This window comes from Neofelis nebulosa, chromosome 11 (assembly GCF_028018385.1).
Source record: "Neofelis nebulosa isolate mNeoNeb1 chromosome 11, mNeoNeb1.pri, whole genome shotgun sequence".
NCBI classification, from domain to species: Eukaryota; Metazoa; Chordata; class Mammalia; order Carnivora; family Felidae; genus Neofelis; species Neofelis nebulosa.
In genome coordinates, this window is record NC_080792.1 from 47893567 (window position 1) to 47919925 (window position 26359).

General features: G+C 39.7%; 1 protein-coding gene across 7 annotated transcripts in view; it reads left to right on the forward strand.

The window, feature by feature from the left end:
* The window catches only part of OSBPL1A (oxysterol binding protein like 1A), a 269191-nt gene that overhangs the window by 232725 nt on the left and 10107 nt on the right, over nucleotides 1-26359 (forward strand). For all 7 annotated transcript variants that reach the window (XM_058692476.1, XM_058692475.1, XM_058692477.1 and 4 more), the window contains 5 exons: nucleotides 15255-15389; nucleotides 16366-16463; nucleotides 17419-17601; nucleotides 25255-25362; nucleotides 26256-26345. In XM_058692476.1, coding sequence (XP_058548459.1) covers nucleotides 15255-15389; nucleotides 16366-16463; nucleotides 17419-17601; nucleotides 25255-25362; nucleotides 26256-26345 — 614 coding nt within the window. The remainder of the gene's footprint in view (nucleotides 1-15254; nucleotides 15390-16365; nucleotides 16464-17418; nucleotides 17602-25254; nucleotides 25363-26255; nucleotides 26346-26359) is intronic.

Sequence of the window (26359 nt, forward strand, 5' to 3'; positions counted from 1 at the left end):
GATCCCCTCTCATAGGCGATAGAAACAATCGAAAGGTGTAACAGTTGGCCAACAATAGAGATTTAAAGTACAGTATATCGTAAAAATAAAGTACAGTGAATCTTTTTTAAACAGCTTATTTATTTAATTTGAGAAAATACAAGCTGGGTAGGAGCAGAGAGATCAGGTGAGAGAGAGAGAGAATGCCAAGCAGGCTTCATGCTAGGAGCATGGTGCCCATTGTGGGGTTCGATCCCACAAACCGTGATATCATGACCTGAGCCAAAATCAAGAGTTGGACACCTAACCGACTGAGCTACCCAGGCGCCCCAAGTGCAGTGTATCTTGAGAGAAACAAATATCATCATTAGAGTAAGTTTTTAAAAGTAATTTTTGTTATTGACCCTCCAATATCTGCCTCCTTCCACCCTCCAAAAGAAAATAGTTCAAAACTTAGAAAATGTAATATCCATAATGTTTTTGTACTGAAGTTCAAAACAAAGTCATTTTTAAAAATCCTGCAGTGCGTTTCTGTGATTATTTTTTTCTTTTTCAGATTTTTAAGTTTATTTATTTTTGAGAGCGCGTGTGAGCAAGAGAGGGGCAGAGAGAGAGAGGTGGGGGAGAGAGAATCCCAAGCAGGCTCCTCACTGTCAGTGCAGAGCAGAGAGCAGTCGGTGCAGAGCCAATACTAGGCTTAAACCCACAAACCAATAAGATCATGACCTGAGCCGAAATCAAGAGTTGGATGCTTAATGGACTGAGCCACCCAGGCGCACCCCACATTTCTATGATTCTGTTACACTGAACAAACACTTAAGGGGCACCTGGCTGGTTGGGTCAGTGGAACGTGCAACTCTTGACCTCGGGGTTATGAGCTCAAGCTCCATGTTGGGTACAAAGATTACTTAAAAATAAAAATCTTTAAAGAAAAAATAAGTACATGACTTTTATGAACTCATGATAGATGTTGAGTGTAGAGATTACTTAAAAAAAATAAAATCTTAAGAAAATACTCAAACACTTCACTTCCTTTCGATGTGGGCAAATCTCCATTGCAAAAGCCATATACATTTCTTTCAGCCAGCTCTTCCCGGTAACTCCACATTCCCAGTTTCTCAACTCTATACTAGGTCTTAAAAGTAGCGGAGGATATTTGGTATGGAACCATAGCTTTTTATGATGTCTCCATTGACTTGAGAGCATGCCAGAGCAGAGTGGAGAGTGTGAGTGTCCTGCAGGTGAAAACCTCACGATTCTACACTGAACTGGGGTCCAGTCCCAACTTTTTAAAAAATTTATGCCCCTTGTGATGATTTGGTTTTCTTGTATAGTATCATTGTTCAAAATACATGGCTTTGGGGCAACTCACTGGCTCAGTTGGTAGAGCATGAGACTCATGATCTTGGGGTGTGAGTTTGAGCCCCATACTGGGTATAGAGATTACTAAAAAATGAAAAAAAAAAAAAAAAACCCAAAACATAAATACATGGCTTTTATGAACTCATGACGGATGCTTATCTGCCAGGTGTGGTCTAGGTATAATTTGTCTTGATCAGGAAGGAAAGTCTGAGATCTTCTCCTGACATTGGCCGTACTGGACCTCAGTGCCCTGCAGCACCGTCTCCAGCCGGCTCACTTTGACCCTGTCTTCCATTTCCACATATGTATGCATCTTGCTTTGCTTCTTTCTAAAAGAGTATGGATGGAACTGGAGGATATTATGCTAAGTGAAATAAGTCAGAGAAAGACAGATATCATATGTTTTCATTCATATGTGGAACCTGAGAAACTTAACAGAAGACCATGGGGGAAGGGAAGGGGAAAAAATAGGAACAGAAAGGGAGGGAGGAAAACCATAAGAGACTGAAATACAGAGAACAAACTGAAGGGGGGTGGGGGAAGAGGGGAAAATGGGTGATGGGCATTGAGGAGGGCACTTGTCAGGATGAGCACTGGGTGTCATATGTAAGCGATGAACCACGGGAATCTACCCCCAAAACCAAGAGCACACTATACACTGTATGTTAGTCAACTTGACAGTAAATTATATTAAAAAAATAAAAAGAATATGGAGACTTAGATTTCCAAAACTAATGACATCTTCCTTTGTCCTTCCAATCTGTTTTGGACAGGATTATGTTACTAAATGTTGGATTATTACTACATGAAATGAATACTTTACATAACTGATATTCAACTCTAAAACTCTCCTGTAATTGAAGCTTTTACAAAACAGATTCCCAGCTCAGAACTAATACTGATACTGGTTAGTGGTTTGAAACCTTTCTTCCTTATTTCCTTACTCCCATTGTCCTTTTGTTGAAGGGCTCTGATCTCATAATCCCATTGTCCTGCACTTCCCGTTTTTCTTTCTCCTCTTCTCTCTCATCCCTTCAGAGTTTCTCAGCGGGACTCACCCAGAGGTTAGGTCCTGGGTGTTCATGCCTAGTGACTTTCAAAACCAGGGCCAGCACCGGGGTGAGGCCCAGAATTTGAGTAGGCACCTGTGCCCAGGGCTTTGCAGGTGCCAACCCTGTGTTCACTAAATATCTTGGAGTCATAGAATATTAGTGTTGGATTATTATCAGAAATGAGAAAGGTCTGATATATTATAAATATATATGACCTTTTAAAATGAAAATGTGATATTACTGTTAATGATGTCCAGTGGAACCAAATACCATAGAGATTTCAATACAAGAGCAAGCTGTTACTTTAAGAGTTGAAAAGTTTACAGTTCCATTTGCTCCTTTGACTCATTCTTCTTCTCCGTATTTCCTACACTTTTTTTCTTTTAAGGTCTTTTACTGATTATCACACTTTGCTATCACAAAAATACTTACAAAAATAAAAATCAGACAGTGTATATCCTGTGACCTTAAGACTTTAAGTTTCTTTGTGTCTTGTTATTCTTACAAGTATTAATATGTGAGTGATCAAAATAACAAGCATTACAAAATTTATGAAAATATTAACATAAAAGGTGAAATGTTCATAAAATGGATTTTTTCTGCTGGGTTTAGAGATCTGAGAATGTCACCTATCTATTGCTAGAATGTGATGGACTTTTCAATAACAGTTATGTAGTTTTTTAATAGATTCTGGGATTTAAAAACCTTGCTCATATTAGTAGACAGATGGGAGTAGGGATTTGGTGGGGTTTTTGAATCTCGCAATACTGTTCAGTTCTTCAACCCTTTGCCAACTGTGTGCCACAAGTTCAGATAACAATGTATTATCAAAAACATTTTTAAAAAGGAGGTTAGAGTGGGTGACAGCCAAAGCATAAGAGACTCTTAAAAACAGAACAAACTGAGGGTGATGGGGGTGGGAGGGAGGGGAGGGTGGGTGATGGGTATTGAGGAGGGCACCTTTTGGGATGAACACTGGGTGTTGTATGGAAACCAATTTGACAATAAACTTCATATATTGAAAAAAAATTTTTTTTTATGATCCATAAGTTGACAGCTCAATTAGGACTTTCTTCAGTGTTACTGTGAACAAATTTGGAGAAGTCTAACTCGTAGAAGATCTTCTGAGCCTCCATTGGAGTCATAGGTGCCTTGGTCTCTGGGAAATGTAGCCAGAGAAGCTTTGCCAGGGCTCTCAACTCTTGGTGCACACATAGCTCTGTCCTCTTACTCACATGTACATTGCAGTAGTGAGACGGGGATGAGAAAATTGAAATATTTTTCGCTGAAACACACCTGTATCAGTATAATAATTTTTGATAAAATGCTTTTATCTTACCGTGAGCTTTACAGTTTTTCCCTCAAAACCACAGATCTAGCTCATTCACTTGATGCAGGGTGCCTGCACACAGCCGTAGAGCCGGTCCATACTTGGACACATCCCAGGTCAACTGGATGTCCTGCCAGGAGTGATGGTATTTTGGGGTTCAGATAAACATGTTAGTATATGTCACTGTGACATCTGTCCCATTCTTGAATTCTAAATCTAAGATTGACACAGACTGAGGTAAGATTTGGAGCTTTGCCAAAGCTGGTACATGATAAATACTGACTTGAGAGACGGGGAACAGAAACAGCAAAGTAGTTAAACAAAACCTAGCATCTTTACCACCTTCCTTTCCAGTCTTCTGAAATCAGAATACCCTGGTATGGGAGAAATGGCCAGAAGAGCCCTTTTCTGATGTCAGGTCTTTCCCTTAACTGAAACTGGGAAAGTCATGGGGCCCTCATGCAGGTTATGGCGCCTCAGTTAAAGGGGCCTCACTGATACCAGTACTGTACTTCTACACCTCCCTTCGTTTGGTACCCTAACGAGTTTTACATTTCAGAGCGAGAATACTGTACAGTGATTGAGGATGGTGTGAGGTGTCCCCCCACCCCACCCCCGTCACAGAAGAGTAGTTGAGGGCAAGTGGGAGAAGAGAAAGCATGACCTTCCCATAGTTAAGTAAGAGTGCCTATGGAGGCTGAGCCTCTGGAAATTGGTTCCCTTAAAGCAGCCCTGCCCACGTAGCTACTAGCCAGTCTTTGTGCACCTTGAGTGAATACAGGGTGAAGACTGAGATCCATCCATGCGTCAGCCAGTACATCTGTTGTCCTTCCACGTTCCTGTCGTGGTTGTCCAAACTTCGGTTAAATGCCTCCCAACTCTGAAAATACTCCGCTACTAGACAGGAAGAATAGGAAAAGAATATCTTTTTGTTCATCTTTTTCTTTGTAGCTTGTCTTCTGTTTTTCTTTGTTTTTTTTACCGTTGGTTTGCACCAAGCTGAGCACAGTGTGGTTCAGTTCACACACAAACACATACCCCTTTCCTGCTCCACAGTTCCTTCATTTCCAAGTGTGTTATCTCCCACTCATTCCCCTGTTGTGTTCCCCTTGGGCAGGTCTGTGAGAGCTGAGGAACAGTGGTGTGACCAACAGCAGAAGGCATAAGGGCGAAGGCCTTTTTTAAACTGCTTATTCAGATGGTCCCAGGAGGGCTGTCTTTTGAGTTCTTCGTGCGGCTGCTTTGGGCACAATCAATGGTATTCGGATAGCAAGAACCTCTCATGCAAGATAAACTAGTAGATAGATGGTAGACATCTTATGGAGGGAGGGGGCTGAGAGCCGAAGATGTGAAAGAGACCTTTGACTCTCCAAAGCCCTTAAATGTAAGCGGGATGAATGTTTACATCCTTGGTAGCTGTGGGAGGTGGGGCGGTGGGGGGAGGGGGTGGTGAGGAAGGAGCCAGTGCCAACCTCATCTTGCAGAAGGGACATCCAACAAGCAGAACCAAGGCTGCTTCTAGCACTTGCCCAACACTGAGGAGCCTGGAAACCCATTTAGTGCTTGGGTCCCACTCCTGCCTGCACGCTGGCTGCCTGGGCAAACGAGCAGACGAATTTAGCCAGAGACCTAAGTTGAGTTTCTCTCTGTAACCCAGGTCTTAAATATTTGCACAATTGGGTATTACAGTGTTAGAGTTTACAGCTATAAAATATTTTCCATTTTAGCTGGGATCAAACTTGGCCTTGCCTTCAGGTTGTTTATACAGTGCTCAAAAGATGAAGCAAACAGCCTTCTCTCTCTCTCTCTCTCTTTTTCCCCTTCTCAGTTTGTCAGCAGATGAGAAATTGCAATTAAGAGTTTCTTCAGTTTCATCATTGGTTGCTATTAATTTGCATGGATAAATTTAAACTGTGTTTTTAGCTGGGTCACAGGGTGGAACTGCCTGGCATAAATATTTAATTTTTCAGCCGACTGATGCTCCCAGTGATCAGAGTAGCCTAGTTCATGTTTCTTCCTGAAACTTGACCCTCATAATGTGCGTTGTTTCTTTTCCTATTATTGGAATCTGCACAGTACTAATTAGTATACGGTATCTAGAGAGTCTAATACCAAACTTTATTATATGGGAAGTAAAAGTGAGGTCACTGTAAAATTCCAAAACAGAATGAAATAGGGTTTCTGTCACTTGAGTTTTTCATTACATACCTAGGGAACTGTAGATTTTAACAATTAAAAATTACTGTAATATTATTTTAAAATAATTTCACTAATAGAGGCAATAAAATTAAGTCTATTGCTATATTTTAAGAGTATAAATACTCCTACTCTTCTCATTCTCAGAGAGGGTGAGGCTGTTGTTATGGTGGACTGGATTTATGTATATATGTTCTCCGGGATCTTTTCTTTCCTTTGTATTCCCTCTCTGTTATTTGGCCCAGATGTGTGCCTTTTCATTTCTCTGAATGCTTACGTTCTGGGCTAACTAAAAGAAGTAAGAAAGAGTTTAAATTATTCTAGATTACAACATTGGATTTAAAGAAGCTTATTTAGATTAGGAGCTTTTCAAATGATTGGAAATAATCTACCCATTGAATTCATGATAAAACCATGTCCTTTGTGCAGTGGTCTCAGAGTTTACACTACGCCCACTTTCACGGACTCGCTAACTCCTATAAAGTCTAGCCAACCAGTGTGAGAGGCCAGTGGCTAGTAGACCCTGGATGGTCCTGTCCTTGCCTGTATATTTTCCCCGGGGGGTGGGGGCTATATGTGAAGAGGTACAGCATACCCAGCATTGCTTTAGAGATGAAAGATTAAGCCCCTAGGACACAATTCTCATCCGATTGTCTGTAATTAGGGACAAGCTAAAATGCCCTCACCTCTAGCACTTATCCTATTCCCTCAGGGAATATTTTGTAGTCCTTTTAGTACTTTTTGGGGGGAAAAAATCCAGAATCAAGCTTTGAGGTAAAGTTCTTCATTGCTGTAATGAGTACATCTCATCCTGATGTTGTACACAACGAAGTGAAATGTAGAGATGAAGAACGGCACTGTGTGGGTCACATACTAGTCAAGGACATGACTCAAGTCGTCCCCTCCGTGAATTCCTGTCTTGGTGACTGGATGGAGCAGCCAGCCGGCCAGCAGAGAGAACCTTACCAGGGGGACTGCAGCCATCCCGTCCTGGTTGGGGCTCCAGGGGGAGCAGGGGTCTTTTCCTTCAGTCCCTCACCCTTTAAAGTCAGAGCGCGGAAGCCATGCTGCTTTCTCAATAGCTTTTCTACAGCCCAGGCGAAGTATCCCAATCTCTGAGGCTCTCTTGCCTCTCTGCATCTGGGAGGACTTGGCGCTCTTGCATGCATTCTTAATGCAAATAGCTCACATTTATTGCTCACTTCATGTCTGCATGGTGCTTTTCCAAGTGCCATAGATGAATTAACCTGATCTTTACAAGCCCTGTGACGTATGCAATGAAATCCCCATCTGAGGAGAGGTGAGGGACTTACTTGTGGTGACGCAAGTATTAGGTAGCAAGGGGCCTTCAATCTCAGACCCCATTCCTTTTTGTTTTTCTAATTGTGGTAGAATTCACAGCATAAACTGTACCGTCTTCACGATTTGTAAGGATGCAGTTCGGTGGCATCAGTACATTCACCATGTGCAGCCATCACCACCGTCCACCCAGCCCCTTCGTCCTGCAGAACTGACTCTGTACCCATTGAACAGTAACTCCCAGGCCCCTGTCCCAGCTAGCTTTCTGTTCAGAACTGACTCTCTTAGCCATGCTGCTTTCTGTTCAGAACTGACTCTCTTAGCCACTTCACTGTCCCTGGAGCTTTGGCCTGGACCAACCTGAGCATGTTATGTCGCTGTTCTTTTTCCCTTATGCTTAGACTTCGTTTTTCTCTCGTACATTTTATGATTAGCATAATGTCCATGCGTGTGTTCTAAGGCGATCCAGTGTCTGTGGTGCAAGGTCGTTAGCTTCCTTTGGCCAGGCTTCAAAGTATTAGATTTTAAGATAAATCTCTTGTTTTACTCCTGATTAAAAGAGCAATACATGTTCATGTTAGGAAACAGAAAATATGGAAAAGCATAAATAAGGTCGTCGAGATTACCTGCACTACCAACTCCTAGAGACAACAGCTGTTAATTTTTTGGTGCTATGACCTCCTAGTATTTGTTGCTATGTCTATAAAACATCTCTTTAAACATGTGGCTTTGTAACCTAACATTTTGCCACATAAACTATTGTGTATCATTAAAAAGAAGGTTTGAGGGGCGCCTGGGTGGCTCAGTCGGTTGAGCGTCTGACTTCAGCTCAGGTCACGATCTTGCAGTCCGTGAGTTCGAGCCCCGTGTCGGGCTCTGGGCTGATGGCTCAGAGCCTGGAGCCTGCTTCTGATTCTGTGTCTCCCTCTCTCTCTGCCCCTCCCCCGTTCATGCTCTGTCTCTCTCTGTCTCAAAAATAAATAAAACGTTAAAAAAAATTAAAACAAAAAAAAGAGGGTTTGACTTCAAGAAGCTTGTATTCCAGTAGAAGGGTCAGCAAAGTCTAGCGTATTGTGATAAATGCCTGCGTAGGCATAAAGTCCACAGGCATTGGGACTGCAGAGGAGCATGGAGGGTAGGGGCACCTGCAGTGTACCCTTCTCTCTCTGGGGTGATGAGGACACAGGTGGAGTATAGGATTTTATCCCTCCCTTCAAGAACCGTATTGCTGTAGAGTTAGCGAGATGAGCTGACATAACAGTATGCAATCCAATACATGACCAAGAGCTAAATTGTGAGATATAGATTCTGGTATGCCGGGTGTTGGAGGAGGTGAGAAATCAATGAAAACTAGAACAGCTGAGAAGGAGAGACTTGAGCTGACCCTTCAAATATGGGTAGGATCTGTAAGAGGTAAGGGAAGAGAGCAGGGCATCCTTGGTCAGGACTGGCCCTACCAAGTCTTTTAACTCAGTGCCTAAAATAGTGCCTGGCACCTAGTAGATGGTAAATTAATTTTTTTCAGAAGATATTTTGAAAAATTATTTCTAATGTATATTCTATACTGCACATTGGCTGTAGAAGGACTGGGGTTTTTTGATATATAGTTGACAACATTATAAGACATTTAAAGTATATATAAGATGACTGCATATGTTGTGCACTGTGAAAAAATTCCCCTTGAGTTATTTAACACATCAGTCACCTCACATACACACATCTCATCTTACATTGTGTGTGAGAACATTTAAATTCTACTCCCTTAGCAGATTTCACTTATGGAAAACAGTGTTAACAACCATAGTCACCATGTTATACATGAGATCTTTCTATCTTACTCGTCTTACAACTAAAAGTTTGTACTCTTTTAACAGTCTCTCCCATATTCCCCACCTGCAGCCTCTGGTGACCACCTCCCTACTATGTTTCTATGAGTTTGTTCTTTATTGTGTTGTTGTTGTTGATTGTTTCCACATGTAGGTGATACTATGGAATACTTGTCTTTCTCTGTCCGGCTTATTTCACTTAGCATAAGGCCCTCTAGTTTCATCCATGTTGTCACAAATGGCAGGATTTTCTTCTTTTGTATGGCCGAATAATACTCCTGGGTGTGTATGTCATTTTCTTGACCCAATGATCACATTTTCTTGATTCATTTATCTGTTGATGGACACTTAGGTTGTTTCCATACTGACTATTCTAACTAATGCTCTAATGAACATGGGGGTGCACATGTTTTTTCAAGTTAGTGTTTTCAAAATAAGCCAGTGAAAAAATGGGCAGAAAACATGAATAGACACTTCTCTAAAGAAGACATCCGGATGGCCAACAGGCACATGAAAAGATGCTCAACATTGCTCCTCATCAGGGAAATACAAATCAAAACCACACTGAGATACCGCCTCACACCAGTCAGAGTGGCTAAAATGAACAAATCAGGAGACTATAGATGCTGGAGAGGATGTGGAGAAATGGAAACCCTCTTGCACTGTTGATGGGAATGCAAACTGGTGCAGCCACTCTGGGAAACAGTGTGGAGGTTCCTCAAAAAATTAAAAATAGATCTACCCTATGACCCAGCAATAGCACTGCTAGGAATTTACCCAAGGGATACAGAAGTGCTGATGCATAGGGGCACTGTACCCCAATGTTTATAGCAGCACTTTCAATGATAGCTATAGAAATTATGGAAAGAGCCTAAATGTCCATCAACTGATGAAAGAAGATGTGGTTTATATATACAATGGAATACTACTAGGCAATGAAAAAATGAAATCTGGCCATTTGTAGCAACGTGGTTGGAACTGGAGAGTGTTATGCTAAGTGAAATAAGTCAGGCAGAGAAAGACAGATATCATATGTTTTCACTCATATGTGGATCCTGAGAAACTCAACAGAAGACCAGGGGGGAGGGGAAGGGGGGAAAAAAAGTTACAGAGAGGGAAGGAGGCAAACCATAAGAGACTCTTAAATACTGAGAACAAACTGAGGGTTGATGGGTAGTGGAGGGGAGGGGAAAGTGGGTGATGGGCATTGAGGAGGGCACCTGTTGGGATGAGCACTGAGTGTTGTATGGAAACCAATTTGACAATAAATTTCATAAAAAAAAAAAAAGTTAGTCTTTTCATTTCTTTGGGTAAATATCCAGAAGTGGAACTGCTGAATCATAGGGCAGGTCTGTTTTTAATTTCTTAAGAAATGTCCATTGTGCTTTGCACAGTGTCTGTACCACTTTACATCCCCCCAGTGGTGTATAAGGGCTCCCTTTTCTCCACATTATTGCCAGCCATTCATCTCTTTTATATAAAAGCCATCCTAACAGGTGGGAGGTGATAATCTCATTGTAGTTTTGATTTGCATTTCCCTGATGATTAGTGGTATTGGGCATCTTTACCTATTGGCCATTTGGATGTCATCTTTGTAAAAACATCTACTCATTTCCTGTGCCCATTTTTTAATCTTTTTTGTTTCTATTAAGTTGTAAGAGTTTTTTAAATATGTATCTTGGATCTTACCCTCTTATCAGATACGTGATTTGCAAATATTTTCTCCCATCCTATAGGTTGCTATTTTCATTTTGTTGATGGTTTTCTTTACTGTGCAGAAGGTTTTCCGTTTGATATGGTCCCAGATGTTTGTTTTTGCCTGTTACTTTTGCTTTTGATGTCAGATTAAAAAAAAAAAAATCATTACAAGACCTATGACGATCTTACCCCTTGTGTTTTCATTTAGGGGTTATGTGGTTACAGTTCTTACATTTAAATCTTTAATCTGTATTGAGTTGATTATTGTGAATGGTGTAAGATAGTGGTCTAGCATCATTCTTTTGCATATGGCTGTCCAGTTTTCCTAGCAACATCTATTGAGGAAACTGTCCTTTCCCCCCATTGTATATTCTTGGCTCCTTTGTCAGAAATTAACCAGATATGTGTGGGTTTATTTCTGGGCTCTTTGTTCCATTTACCTGTGTGGCCAGGTTTGTGCCAGTACCATACTGTGTCAATTACTATAGCTTTGTGATACTGTTTGAAATCAGGAAGCGTGATGTTAGCTGTGGGCTTGTCATATATGGACTTTATTAGGTTGAGGTATGTTCCCACTTTACCCACTTTGTTAAGGGTTTTATCATGGAAGGATGGTGAATTTTGTCACATGTATTTTTTTGCATCTAGTGAGGTGATCATATGATTTTAATCATTCATTTTGTTAATGTGGTATATCACATTTATTGATTTGTGGTGTGGAACCATCCTGTATCCTTAGAGTGTATCCACTTGATCAAGTGTATACACTTGATCATGGTGTATATGATCCTTTTAAGGTACTTTTGAATTTGGTCTGCTAATACTTTGAGGTACTTTGCATCCGTGCTCATCAGATGCACATTCATTGTAGGGTCCTTGCCTGGTTTCAGGATCAGGTTAATTCTAACTTCACAAAATGTATTTGGACGTGTTCCCTCTACTATTTTTTGAAGGAGTCAGAAAAGTACATTCTGGCAGAATTTACCAGTGAAGCCATGTGATCCTGGACTTTTGTTTGTTGGCAGACTTTTGATTACTGTTTCAGTCTCCTTATTGATAATTTGTCCAGATTTTCTCCTCTTTCATGATTTCACTCTGTAGGGTATGTATTTCTAGGAATTCATCCATTTCTTCTAAGATTTCCAATTTGTTAGTATGTAATTGCTCATAGTAGTTTATGAGCCTTTGCATTTTTTCCATGTATTTTTTTAAATTGAACTGTAGTTGATATACAGTGTTCCACTGGTTTCTGGTGTACAGCGTGGTGATTCAACGAGTCTACACATTATGCTGTGCTCACCACAAGTGTAGCTACCACCTCTCACCACACATTACATATGTTACATTGCTTACCTTCCCTGTGCTGTACCTTTTTCCCCATGACTTATTTATTTCATAACTGGAAGCCTCTGTCTCCCACTCTCCTTCACCCATTTTGCCCATATGATCCTCTGTATTTTTATGGTATCAATTATAATGTCTTTCCTTTTATTATTTTATTTGAATTCTTTTTTCTGTTGGCTTTTTAGTCTCTATTTCATTTATTTCCCTTCTGATCTTTGTTACATCCTTTTTTCTAGTACCTTTGGCCTTAGTTTGTTCTTTTTCTATCTCCTTTAGGTGTAAGGTTAGATTGTTTGATTTTTCTGGCTGCTTGAGGTAGTCCTCTATTGCTGTAAACCTCCCTCCTAGAATTGCTTTTGCTGCATCCCATCAGCTTTGGCATGTTGTATTTCCATTTTCATTTGTCTCAAGATATTTCTTGATTTTCCCTTTGAATTTGGTTCTTTGACTGATTGGTTATTCAGTAGTATGTTTTAAATCTCACATAGTTGTGAATTTATGTGGGGTTTTTTTGTTACAATTAATTTTTTTCTTCTTCTTCAAGTTTTACTTGTTTAAGTAGTCTCTACAGCCCAAGTGGGGCTCAAACCCTTGACCCCTAGATTGAAGTACATGCTCTTCCAACTGAGCCGGCCAGGCACCCCTTTTGTAATTCATTTCTAATTTCATACTCTTTTGGCTCAAAAAGTTGCTTGATATCAATTGAATCTTCTTAAATTTATTAAGACTTGTTTGTGCCTAATGTATAATCTGTCCTGGAGAATGTTTTGTGGGCATTTGAGAAGAGTATGTATTTTGCTGCTGTTCAGTGGAATGTTCTGTAGTTGTCTGTGGGGTCTGTCTGGCCTAACATGTCATTTAAGTCCATTGTTTCTTTTTTGATCATCTGTCTAGGTGATCTGTCCGTTGCACGTAGAGTATTGAAATCCCCTACGTCTAACATATTGCTGTGTAATTACATAGCAGTATATCCCAAACAGTTGATGGTGCTTCGTTTCTGGGTAAAGGAGCATTTTCATTTTTACTTCAAGAGTTATGTATTCCTCTATGATTTTTTTTTTTTTTTTTTTTTTTTTTTTTTTTTTTTTGAGAGAGAGAGCATGCAAGTGGGGAAGGGGCAGAGAGAGGGAGACATAGAATCCAAAGCAGACTCCAGGCTCTGAGCTGTCAGCACAGAGCCCAACATGGGGCTTGAACTCATGAGCCATGAGATCATGACCTGAGCCGAAGTCAGATGCTCAACTGACTGAGTCACCCAGGCACCCTTGTGTTTTGTTTTGTTTCTTTAAAGAAAGAAAACAAGGAAGGCATTTTTAAATTTTTTTTTTTTTAACGTTTATTTTTGAGACAGAGACAAAGCATGAACGGGGGAGGGTCAGAGAGAGGGAGACACAGAATCTGAAGCAGACTCCAGGCTCTGAGCTGTCAGCACAGAGCTCGGCACGGGGCTCAAACTCACGGACCACGAGATCATGACCTGAGCCGAAGTCGGCCACTTAACCGACTGAACCACCCAGGCACCCCAAGGAAGTTTTTTGTTTTTGTTTCTTTTTAACGTTTATTTATTTTTGAGACCGAGAGAGACAGAGCATGAATGGGGGAGTGTCAGAGAGAGGGAGACACAGAATCCGAAACAGGCTCCAGGCTCTGAGCTGTCAGCACAGAGCCCGATGCAGGGCTCAAACTCACGGACCGCGAGATCATGACCTGAGCTGAAGTCGGCCGCTTAACCGACTGAGCCACCCAGGCACCCCAGAAAGGTATTTTTTAATAGAAGGAAGAGAGCTTGAGACATCTCATTGGAGATAAACATTGGTAGTCCCAGTTTTCTGACGTGGGCCCCATCAGTGAATTTCTGTACTTACTGAGATCTCCAAGTGTATATAGTGCAGTCTTCTTTTCTTTATCTCTTTCTGTGTTCGTATTCTCCCTTGTCTCCCCAGTGAGACAGCAATAGACTTACCGCTTCTGTTAATTAGGTTGAGCTGTTACACGTCTGTCTGTTCTGCAATACTTTATGGTAATGAATGAGCTTAATGTTTCTAATGCACTCTAGTTGTAGTCTTGTGAAAGTTATATTACTTTTAATTGTATGGATTAGTAAGAACGTGGATATTGAGGGGAAAGTCAGCTAAGGCAGGTGGCATTCAACTTGGATGGCACCTTGGGAATGTTCACCTGGCCTGTAGCTTTAGTCAGTAAATTTATGAAAGACCTGATTTCCAAAGGAAACATAACTAATGGTAGGTGAAGGGATGGGAAGATCATCCGAATATCCTAGAGAATACCAAGATAAGTATGTTACGTAATGAATTTTTTAAAGACCTAATGATGCTGCTGTTTGCTGGCAGGATAGGGTATACGGGGTTAAAACTTCAAGTCAGAACCCCCCCCCCCCACCACTGCCTAATCATTACATTATTTTTGGAAGTCTACTGTGATTGTATCATTCTAGCAGACGGAATTTAAAGCCTATTCTGTAATGTGTACGATAGCCTTCTAGTACCTAGTCCACAAAGTAGAGTAGATTTGCACGCTCAGGAAACCTCAATGTTGTTCAAAAACAGCCTGAAATTTCTTTCAGCTTTGATCATTAGCTCACTATGAAGATTTTTGGTTTTTGGGGCCCCATCATCTTTGTATCCCATTTCCTAATTTTTTTTTACATTTATTTATTTTGAGAGAGAGAGGGAGAGAACATGAGCAGGGGTGGGGTGCAGGGAGAGAGAATCCCAAGCAGACTCTGTGCTCTCAGCGCAGAGCCTAATGCAGGGCTCAGTCTCCCTGTGAGATCATGAGCTGAGCCAAAATCAAGCATCAGATGCTTAATAGACTGAGCTGCCCAGATGCCCCCCATTTCCTAATTCTCATCTAAGGCAGATTTATTAATAGTTGTTATCTAATGCTCACCAGATCATGAGCTCCTTGAAGAGAAGGAGAATGTGTGGGGAGTATTTATATTTCCTTCAAGGCCTAGAACAATATACTCCATATTGCCCTCTGGGAAAGATTTGTGAAAGTGAACTGATGCTAATTCAGTTTCATGGGCTGCAATTTTCTGTTACTTCCTTCCCAGGAGACATGTGAGGTAAAGATACCAGCAGGTAAGTTTGTCATATATATTGTCATGTGTATTGACATCACCATTTCCATTTTCTTGTTAAATAGGAACTATCCAAGATCACCATGCCAGTTATATTTAATGAGCCTTTGAGCTTCCTACAACGACTCACTGAATATATGGAACATACATACCTCATCCACAAGGCCAGTTCATTTTCTGATTCTGTGGAAAGGATGCAGGTACGTGTCAAACAAGCACTGAAAGGGTTTAAATCTCAGAGACTTCTCTGCCACCTCCACCCCCAAAACATACACAAAATTCATGTTCAATCCAGCGTGAGATTGGGAAACGTTATTAAAACTTAGAATATTTGGAGTGTCCTCTGTGTTCCTTCCCCTGCCATCCTCTGGCCAGAGTGCCACCACAGTGGGCAGACGAGTGACAATTGGAAGAGAAGCAGAAGGTGGTCCATAACCAAATCGGATGTTGGTGAGCTGTTTCTGAGTCTTCATTTTAGAAAGTAATGTGTTGGGAGAAACAGCTCAACTTTTCTTCTTTCACACTTTCTTAGAGTATTTCCAAAAAGGAATGAACACACACATACATACACAAATATGTATATTTATGCTTATGTGTGTAATTAACTTACACACTATTCTAGATTAAAACAAAAGATAACAAGGAATTGTACTTTGTAAATTTGTTTTGGATAGAAGATGCTTACATGATGTGTATAGATGGATTAGTTACAGGCAGAGCAGAATAGACACATTGTTCTCCAGACAAAGCAATAGCATTCTAAACGGAATCTTTCTGTTCTTTCATTTATATAAATCAGCTTTTCCCAACCTCATGGGACTTAATACCAATTTGTTTAGTTTTATATCTTTTTCCCTATCCTCAAATTGTACTTTTAGAAATTTTAAGGCAATTAAAAGTAATTTGGGGTTTGAGAGTTTTTTAAAAGTTCTTGAGTGAATTTGTAGCACTCAGGGTGTTACAAAAACCATAGCTCAGAATGACTATAGGAGGAGACTAAGTATTTTTCATTTTGAATACACACACTTACATATTAAGTTGCTAGAGATATATTAAAAATCCAAAGTAATTAAACTCCTCAAAATAATTTTGTAATTATTATCTTCAAGATTTCAGTTCCTTAAAGAATGGGGAGCAAGTGAGGCTATTTTTAACTTCTAATGCTGTGTTCCACAGTGTGTAGCTGCATTTGCTGTATCTGCTGTTGCTTCTCAGTGGGAACGCACTGGAAAGCCTTTCAACCCGCTTCTGGGAGAGACTTACGAATTAGTTCGGTAAAGATCTTTCCTTCACTCTTTGAGATGGGTAGTTGACTTTGCGTGATACATGTAGCTTTTTAGGTGAAGAGGAAAAAAACATATATATTTTTTTAACACTACCAACATTTGCATTCCTGGAGCAAGTTAACAATTTTGATGTTTGTTTCTCTTTTAGAGACTGTCAGAAATGTGGAAACATGCATAAAATGCACCATTACAAAAGTAATTAAGGGATTTCAATATTTCTGATCATGTGGGATTAATTATTCTTTCCTCCTTACATAGATCATGTGATTGGAATTTTTTTAATACCCATATCAAATATAGTAACATAAATGTGTACTGTTGGCATAAAGGCAATGACACATCTATAGATGCACTTCTGTTTGCCTGTTTCTTGATCCACAATTAAGGAATTCATTTGGCTTTAGTTTTTCTGAATCTTCCCTTTTTGTACAAGTTTGGATACCATTTATTATTTTTTTTATTTAATTTCTTTTTAATGATCATTGGTTTTTGAGAGAGAGGATTGAGCCGGGGGAGGGGCAGAGAGAGAGACACACACAGATCTGAAGTGGGCACCAGGCTCTGAGCTGTCAGCACAGAGCCCGACGTGGGGCTCGAATCCACAAACCACACGATCATGCCCCGAGCCGAAATTGGACGCTCAACTAACTGAGCCACCCAGGCGCCCCAATAGCATTTATTTTCTAAACGTTTGGAAGGGTGGGGACACATTAGATTCCTCTATCCTAGTATCAGTGGAAGAAGTTTAAATTTACATGGCTCATATTGGCAATTCATGCAGGTCACCCAAATTCATGTGTGTGTTCTTTAATATTTTCAAGTAGCTAGAATCTGCTGCTTTAATACTTTTACATTGCCTTTTGACTGAAACGACAGTGATGTACACGTTACATGATAAGAGTTAATTACAGTGTTGCTTTTTTTTTTCTTTTTAAATCTCAAGAGATGACCTTGGTTTCAGACTCATCTCGGAGCAGGTCAGCCATCACCCACCCATTAGTGCATTTCATGCTGAAGGATTAAACAACGATTTCATCTTTCATGGCTCAATCTACCCCAAACTGAAGTTCTGGGGCAAGAGTGTAGAAGCAGAACCCAAAGGAACCATCACTTTGGAGCTCCTTGAGTGAGTTGGAATCAAGCCATTAAACTCTTTTCATGTCTGTCTACACTTACCCACAGACCTGACAGTGTTGTTCTAAAGTTGGAGAAAAAGAAACAGCTTATAAACAGTGTAAATTATCCACTTTCTGTAAAAGAATTGAGAAACAGGGCAATAGCCGTTGTTTTTCAATATAGGTATATATAAAAAGTTTAACTTAATGTTTGGATCTATTTTAAGATAGAATGGAATCAATTATTCCATGATAGTTCTTAAGGAAGATGCTTTCTGTACATCATGGTGATGTTTTCTTTATCCATCATTCAAAATGAACAGATAAAGAAAATGTGGAATATATATACAACGGAATACTACTAAGCGTTGTTGCCATTTGCAACAACGTGGATGGAACTACACTGTATTATGCTAAGCGAAATAAGTCAGAGAAAGACAGGTGTCATATGATTTCAATCATATGTGGAATTTAAGAAACAAAACAGATAAACAGGGGAAAGGAAAAATACAATAAAAACACAGAGGGAGGCAAACCATAAGAGACTCTTAAATACAGAGAACAAACTGAGGGTTACTGAAGGGGAGGTGAGTGGGGGGATGGGTTAAATGGGTGACAGGCATAAAGGAGGGCACCTGGGTGTCATGTGTAAGAGATGCATCACTGTGTTCTACTCCTGAAACCAAGACTACGGTGAATGTTAACTAACTTGAATTCAAATTAAAAAAAAAAAAAAATCAGTCTTCAAAAAAAAAAATTCACTTTGAGAAATATGGAAATAATAATTGTGTGGCCCATCTTAGACATTAGGTAAATTTGAAAGTTCTCTTCTTTTGCAATAGAAAAAAAAAAGATTAGCGTGGAATATCTTTCCATTTATTTGTGTCTTCCCATTTCTTTCATTAATGTTTTGTAGTTTTCAATGTACAGGTCTTTCACTTCTTGGCTAAATTTATTCCTAGGTCTTTTATTCTTTTTGATTTAGTTATAAATGGGATTATTTTCTTAATTCCTTGCTCATATATTATAAGAATTAATACTGTTAATATATCCATACTACCCAAAGCAATCCACAGATTCCATGTAAATCCTATCAAAATTCCAGTGACATTTTTCACAGAAACAGAACAATTTTTCTAAGTGTATATTTATTTTTGAGAGAAAGAGATCACAAGCTGGGGAGGGGCAGAGAGAGAGAGGGAGATGCAGAATCTGAAGCAGGCTCTAGACACCAGGCTGTCAGCACAGAGCCCAATGCAGGGCTTGAACCCACAAACCGTGATATCATGACCTGAGCCGAAGTTGGACTCTCAACCAACTGAGCCACCCAGACGCCCCTAGAACAAACAGTTTTAGAATTGGTACGGAACCATAAAAGATCCAGAAGAGCCAAAGCAGTCTTGAGAAAGAAGAACAAAGCTGGAGGCATCACATTTGTTGATTTCAAACTATTTTACAAAGCTACGGTAATTAAAACAGTGTAGTATTGGCATAAAAACATAAAGATAAGATGGATGGAACAGAAGAGCCCAGAAATAAATCTATGCCTATATATATGGCCAGTTTATGAAAAAGGAGGCAAGAATATACAATGAGGAAAGGACAGTGTCTTCAGTAAATGATGTTGGGAAAGCTGGACAGCCACATGCAGAAGAATGAAACTGGACAGTTTCTTACCCAAGTTAACTCAAAATGGATCAAAGACTTGAATATAAGTCTATAAACTCCCTAGAAGAGAACATAAGTGATGAGGTCCTTGACATCGGTCTTGCTGAAGACTTTTTCAATCTAACATCAAAAGAAAAAGCAAAAAAAAAAAAAAAAAAGTGGGACCACATCAAACAAAAAACTTCTGCACAGCAAAGGAAACCATCAACAAAATGAAAAAGCAACCTACAGAATGGAAGAAAGTATTAGCAAATCATATGTATATGATAAGGGGTTAACATCCAAAATATATAAAGAACTCCTACAACTCAATGGCAAAACAAACAATTTGATTTAAAAATGGGCAGAGCGGACCTGAGTAGATATTCTTCCAACAAACACACAGAGTTGGCCAACAGGTACATGAAAAAATGCTCTGCACCACAATCATTAGGGAAATGCAAATCAAAATTATAGTGAGATACTGTTCCACACCTATTAGAATGACTAGTGTCAAAAAGACTAAAAAAAACAAGTGTTGGTGAAGATGTGGGGAAAGGGGAACCCTTGTACACTGTTGGTGTGAATACAAACTTGTACAGCCATTCTGGAAAATAGTATGGAGATTCCCCAAATTACAAACAGAACTACCATATTATCCAGCAATTCTACTTCTGGATATTTACCAAAGAAAATGAAGTGCCTATATGGAAGTGTCCATCCATGGATTAATAAAGAAAATGTGGGGAGGGTGTGTGTATGTGTGTGTATATACACCATATACAACACAATGGAGTATCAGCCATAAAAATAAATGAAATCTTGCCATTTGCACAACATGGATGGACTTTGAGGGCATTATGCTAAGTGAAATAAGTCAAAGACAAATGCTATATGAGCTCTGTTACATGTGGAAATAAGTAAGTAAATAAATAAAAATTTACAATAACAAAAAAAAAAGCCCTGGGGTACCTGGGTAGCTCAGTCAGTTGAGTGTCTGACTCTTGATTTTGGCTCGGGTCATGATCTCACAGCGTGTGAGATCAAGCCCTGCGTCACACTCTGTGCTGACTTCACAGAGTCTGCTTGGGATTCTCTCTGCCCCTCACCAGAAAATGCTTGCATTCTCCCTTCCCCTCCTTCCTCCCTCCCTCCCTCCCTCCCTCCATCTCTCTCTCTCAAAAATAATAAATAAACGTTAAAAAAAAAAAAGCTCATACATACAGAAAGCAAATTGGTGGCTACCAATGGTACAAAGTAGGAGATGAAAGAAATGGGTGAACTGTTTTTGTTTTTCACTTAAATAAATTGAATAAATTTTTAAAAGAAAAAAGTTAGATTTAAATTCAAAGGTGGTTCCTCTTTTAGTTAAAATGGAATGAGCACCCTATAGTCTATCTTTTCTACTGATTTTAACTGGTCAGAAGACATAAAGCAACTATCTGAGGACTCTGAAGAGTAAAGAATCACAGACTGGGGAGAGAAATAAGAACCTGAAGACCAATATGGCAGGTTCCTGGTTTTATTCACTCTACCCAACCACTGTCGCCTGGCTTACAGTCAGAGCAGCTCAGACCTTAGAACCAGACAGTGGAGGCAGACAAACAGTTTCAGAAGAAGCCATCTGTTTCTGGTTAGAACAGCTAAAAAGAGGCCTTTGCAGGATGTAGAAAGGAGGGAAAATCCTTTTTAGTTTTCTCTCCCAGCCTTGCCCCAGAGCAAGCTCCAGGTCCCACAGCTACATTCCTGGAGTGGCAGCAGCAGCCACAGAAGTACCTAAATCTCGGGAAAGGTCCTCCTTGGCCAGAGGAACTGGATAAAGGCCAAAGAGAGCAAGGAGAATCCCTGTTACTTTTTCTCTTTCTTTTCTCTTTGCCCCAGAGGAAGACTCACTTGTGGGGAATGCAAGACAGAGCAGGAACGCTTTAAAACCCCAGCTTTCTAGGCAAAGGCCAGAGGAAAGACTCCTCTGGTATCTACAAGTATGGAGGGAGGAGGGAGATCAAGAAAGGGATCCCATTAAGCAGTGTATGAGTTCCAGGCTCATCCTTAACACTTATGCATTGCAGTGACCCGAAGTGGCACACCAAAGGCCTTTAGATCTGAACTGCTGTGTGGGATCAGTGCCCAGGTCCCCAACTGGCTATTGAGGGGAAATAATAGATCTGAATAGCACTACAAAGGCTACAAAATTAAACTGACACCACAATCAAAGGCAACAGAAACTGGGTTGGGACTCGTGACCTGAAATTATGTTAACAGTACAAACAAAAATCAGTATTCTCCGGAACATTTTAAGGGGGCCCAGAATCTCCTATTATTAAAATGTCTAGAATACAATTCCAAAATCATTCGACCTACAAGGAAACAGGAAAATCTCAGTAACTCATGATGGAAAAGACAAACAATAGGCTCTAGCCCCAAGATGAGTCAGGTATTGAAATTCGTATCAAATACTTTAGAGCAGCTTTCATAACTGTGCCCCATGAGATAAACATGAACATGCTTAAAATGAATAGGAAGACATTTTAGCCAAGAAATAGAAGTATGTCTGGAAATTTTAATACTGAAAGTTACAGTGACAAGTACAAAAACTGAGATAGGCTGAATGGAATGAAGCTGATAAAGTATGTCCAGGGCCTGTATGAACACTACACAGTATTGATGAAAACAAAGGATATTTGGATAACGGAAGACAGACTGTTTCAGTATATTTGAAAGCCTTGATATAGTTAAGATGTCCATTCTCCCCTAATTGACCAATTAACAATGTTAACAATCCAAATAATAAGTCCCAGGATGATTTTTTTGGTATACAGAAGTTGATTCCAAAATTTGTATGGAAAGGCAAATAAAAAAAGAATAGTCAAAACAATTTTGAAAAGGAAGAGCAGAATCGATGGCCTCCCATTTCCCAATTTTAAGACTTAACTCTAAAAATCAAGAGATCAAGAAACTGTGGTATTGGCAAGAGGGTAGAGATGTACATCATTGGAACAGGTCAGTTGAGAAATTGACTTATAGAAGTATGGTCAGTTGATTTGTAACTAAGGTGCAAACACAGTTCAGTGAAGGGTAGTCCTTTCTACAAATAGTGTAGAAACAATTTGACATGCGTATTTAAAAAATGAATCTCGGGGCGCCTGGGTGGCTCAGTCGGTTGAGCGTCCGACTTCTGCTCAGGTCATGATCTCGCGGTCTGTGAGTTCGAGCCCCACGTCCGGCTCTGTGCTGACAGCTCAGAGCTTGGAGCCTGCTTCAGATTCTGTGTTTCCCTCTCTCTGCCCCTCCCCCACTCATGCTCTGTCTCTCTCTCTCTCTCTCTCTCTGTCAAAAATAAACCTTTAAAAAAAAATGAATCTCAATTCCTATCTCCCACCTTATCCAAAAATGAACTCAAAATCATAGATTAAAATGTACAACTGTAAAGCTTTTGGAAGAAAACAGAAAATCTTTATGGCTTTGGATTAGGCACTGACCTCTTACAGATACATACCAAAGCACAATCTAGAAAAGGCATTCATTTTTATCAAAATGAAAAACTTTTGCTTTGTGAAAGACACACTTCAGAAAATGAAGAAGAGAAGCTGTAGATGGGTAAACATTTGCAAATCATATACCAACAAAGGACCTGTATCCGGGATATATAAAGAATTCTCAAAATTCAGCACTAAGACAAGAGATAGAGCAACTCTGTAAGAAATTGGGCAAACAACATGAACAGATACCTCACCAAAAGATATATATAAGTGGCAAACACATGAGAAGATCTCAATTGCCTTAGTCATTAGAGAAATACAAAGTTATAATCACAGCGAGATACCACTATACATCTATTAGAATGGCTAAAATAAAAATTTTTTAAACAGATAATACCAGCTCCTAACAAGGATTTAGTATAACGAAGTATTGTTGGTGGGAATATAAAGCGGTAGTCACCCTGGAGAGCAGTGTGGCAGTTTCTTATAAAGTTAACGATAGGTTTACCGTACAACTCAGCAGTCCCCTCCTATGTATTTATCTAGAGGATGAAAATTTATGTTGTCACAAAAGCCTGCACACAAATGTTTATAACAACAGTATTAATAACCATGAAAAACTGAACGTTCCTCAAAAAATTAAAAATACAACTACCATACGATCCAGTAATTGCACCACTGGATATTTACCAGAATACAAACACACGAATTGAAAGGGGTATATGTACCCCGTGTTTATTGTAGCATTCTGCACAATAGCCAGATTATGGAAGCAGCTCAAGTGTCCATCAGACGAATAGATGAAGAGATGTGTCCAAATTAATGTTATGCAGCCATAAAAAAGAATGAAATTTTGCCAATTGCAATGACATGGATGCATCTGGAGAGTATAATACTAAGCAAAATAAGCCAGTCAGAGGAAGACAGCTACCATATTATTTCACTCATATATGGAATTTAAAAAACAAAGGAAGAAAAGAAACCAAGCAATCAGACTCTTAACCATAGAGTACAAACTGATGGTTACCAGAGGGGGGGGGGGGGGTGGGAGCATGGGGGAAACAGGGGAAGGGGATTAAGAGTACACTTATGATGAGCACTGAGGAATATATGGAAGTGTTGAATCACTATACTGTACACCTGAAACCAATATAACACTGCATGTTAACCACACTGGAATTAAACTTTTTAAAATAAATTTAAAAAAATAACACTAATAATTGCTCAAAACTAAAAGCAACCCAAAGTCTTTCAGTGAGTGAGTGGTTAAATGTGGCACATCCATACAGTGAAATACTACTCAGAAATAACAGATTATTGATACATGGGATTTCAAATGCATCATAACAAATGAATCCCAAGAAGTTGCATAATATATCATGTCCTGTACATGGCATTTGGGGAAAGACAGTGGAGAACAGATGCACTGTATAAGGATGAGGGATGAATTAAGGATTCAGGAATTAGGTAGAAGGGAGACCTTGACTATACCAGGGGCATGAGTGAATTTGGGAGGCTGTGACTGATTCCGATTGTGGTGGTTACAAAGGTCTATCCATGCATTAAAACTCCTAGAATAATATGCCAGCAAAAGTGAATTTTGCTATTTGTAAATGAAAAATACATGTAAAAAACACAAATGTATGAAGACGTGAAACAAATGTTTTCAAAAGGAAAGGATGTGTAAATTGGAGCTTATTGACATAAGTTTTTCTCTTTGGTGAGCTGGAAGGTACTCTTCTGGTTAGTCGTAAATAGACCTTCATTTTTATTTTCCAACTCCAATTTTTTTTTTTTTTAATGTTCTCACCAAACTTTTGAATGCCTAAGATGAGGACAGGCATACATAGGAGGTATTGAAGGCCTGATTCCAGACTACTGCAGTAAAGCAAGTCGGATGAATTTTCTGGTTTCCCAGTGCATTTGGAACTTATGTGAGGTCTATATTATAGTCTTATTAAGTGCACCATAGCATTATATCTAAAAAAAAAAAAAAAAATCCAAATACATCTTATATCTTACTGCTAAAAATGCTAGCTGTTTGAGCTTTCAGTGAGTCATAATCACAGATCACCATAACATATATAGCAATAAATGAAAAACTTTGAAATACCGTAAGAATTGCCAAAATGTGACCCAGAGACATGAAGTGAGCAAATGCTATTGTAAAAATTATGCCAATAGACTTGCTCAATGCCTGGTGCCACAAACCTTCAATTTGAAGGAAAAAAAAAAAAAAGCCACAGTATCTGCCAAGTACAATAAAACAAGATACACTGGTATATACATAGTTTATTTGGAGTTCGGTGAAAGTTTAGGTTTTTCCCTTAAGCTTCTATATCCTTTTAAGAAACAACAAGAGTAGTTAGACAATGACCCATTTTATTGTGAGTTTACATCAATAGAGGTTTCAAAGTCTTAGAGCTTAGTTATCTCCAGCTGTCTGATTTGTTATCCTGAGTCACACTTTTGAGACTTTTTAAACAAAGTAACACTTCTCATTTATTTTTCTGGGCTTTGGGTTTTTTTGTTTTTTAGACACAGTGAAGCATACACATGGACAAATCCTACCTGCTGCGTACATAACATCATCGTGGGTAAACTCTGGATTGAGCAGTACGGCAATGTGGAAATCACAAACCACAAGTAAGACGCTTTAGGGGGCTTATGTATCCGTTCAGCTGTCGTCACTCCGTTCCGGTGGGGGTCTTTGTTTTTTTCAAAAGCTCTAGTAGAGCCTGATGACAATTTAAGAACCAGGCAGTTCGACCCTTGGGTAAATAGAAGCCCATCCATTTAATGAATGCAAGTTTCTGACCAGGGACGACTGGGCGAACTCTGAGCTTTTACAGATGAAATTGTAATTTCATCCTCAGTTCATTTTGCTTATAGTGCTTAGTTTGTATTATTTGCAGAGGAGGTGGGGTGGGGGGAACAGGCAAGTTAAAAAGAGCTGGGTTCAAAGCCTACTTTGTGGCCTTGGGCAACTGTCTTACTCAGCTCATACTGCTCTAACAGACTGCCACGCAAACCAGCTGGCTTAAACAGTAGAAATTTATTTCTCGCAGTTCTGGAGGCTAAGAAGTCCAAGATCAGGATGCTGACAGCTTTGATGTCTGGTGCAGGCTTTCTCCCTGGTTCGCAGGGGCCATCTCCTCGTATCCTGACATAGTGGACACAGCTCATGTCTCGTGTCTTTTAAAAGGGCACTAATTTCATTCGTGAGGACTCCACCCTCATGACTGAATTACCTCCAGAGACCGTCACTTTGGGAGTTAGGGCTTTGACATGTGAATTTGGGGAGACACAGACATTGACTCCATAGCAGCACATCTCTTGTTCTTTATGAACCCTGCTCACCTTTCTTAATGGTGGGTCCAGTACTAATTGAGGATTAGTCGTAACAACCACTGTGTGGAGCCTGACGTGTGTTAGAAAATCAGTAAACAGCAACTGCTTTAGAAAGGTCACCTTCCTCATTATTCTCTACTGCTGCTTCTGTGGTGAATGGTCATCTGAGCTTAATATCTTCTTCACAGGACTGGGGACAAATGTGTGTTGAATTTTAAGCCATGCGGCCTTTTTGGTAAGGAATTACATAAAGTCGAAGGCTACATTCAAGATAAAAGGTAAAGTGTCCAGT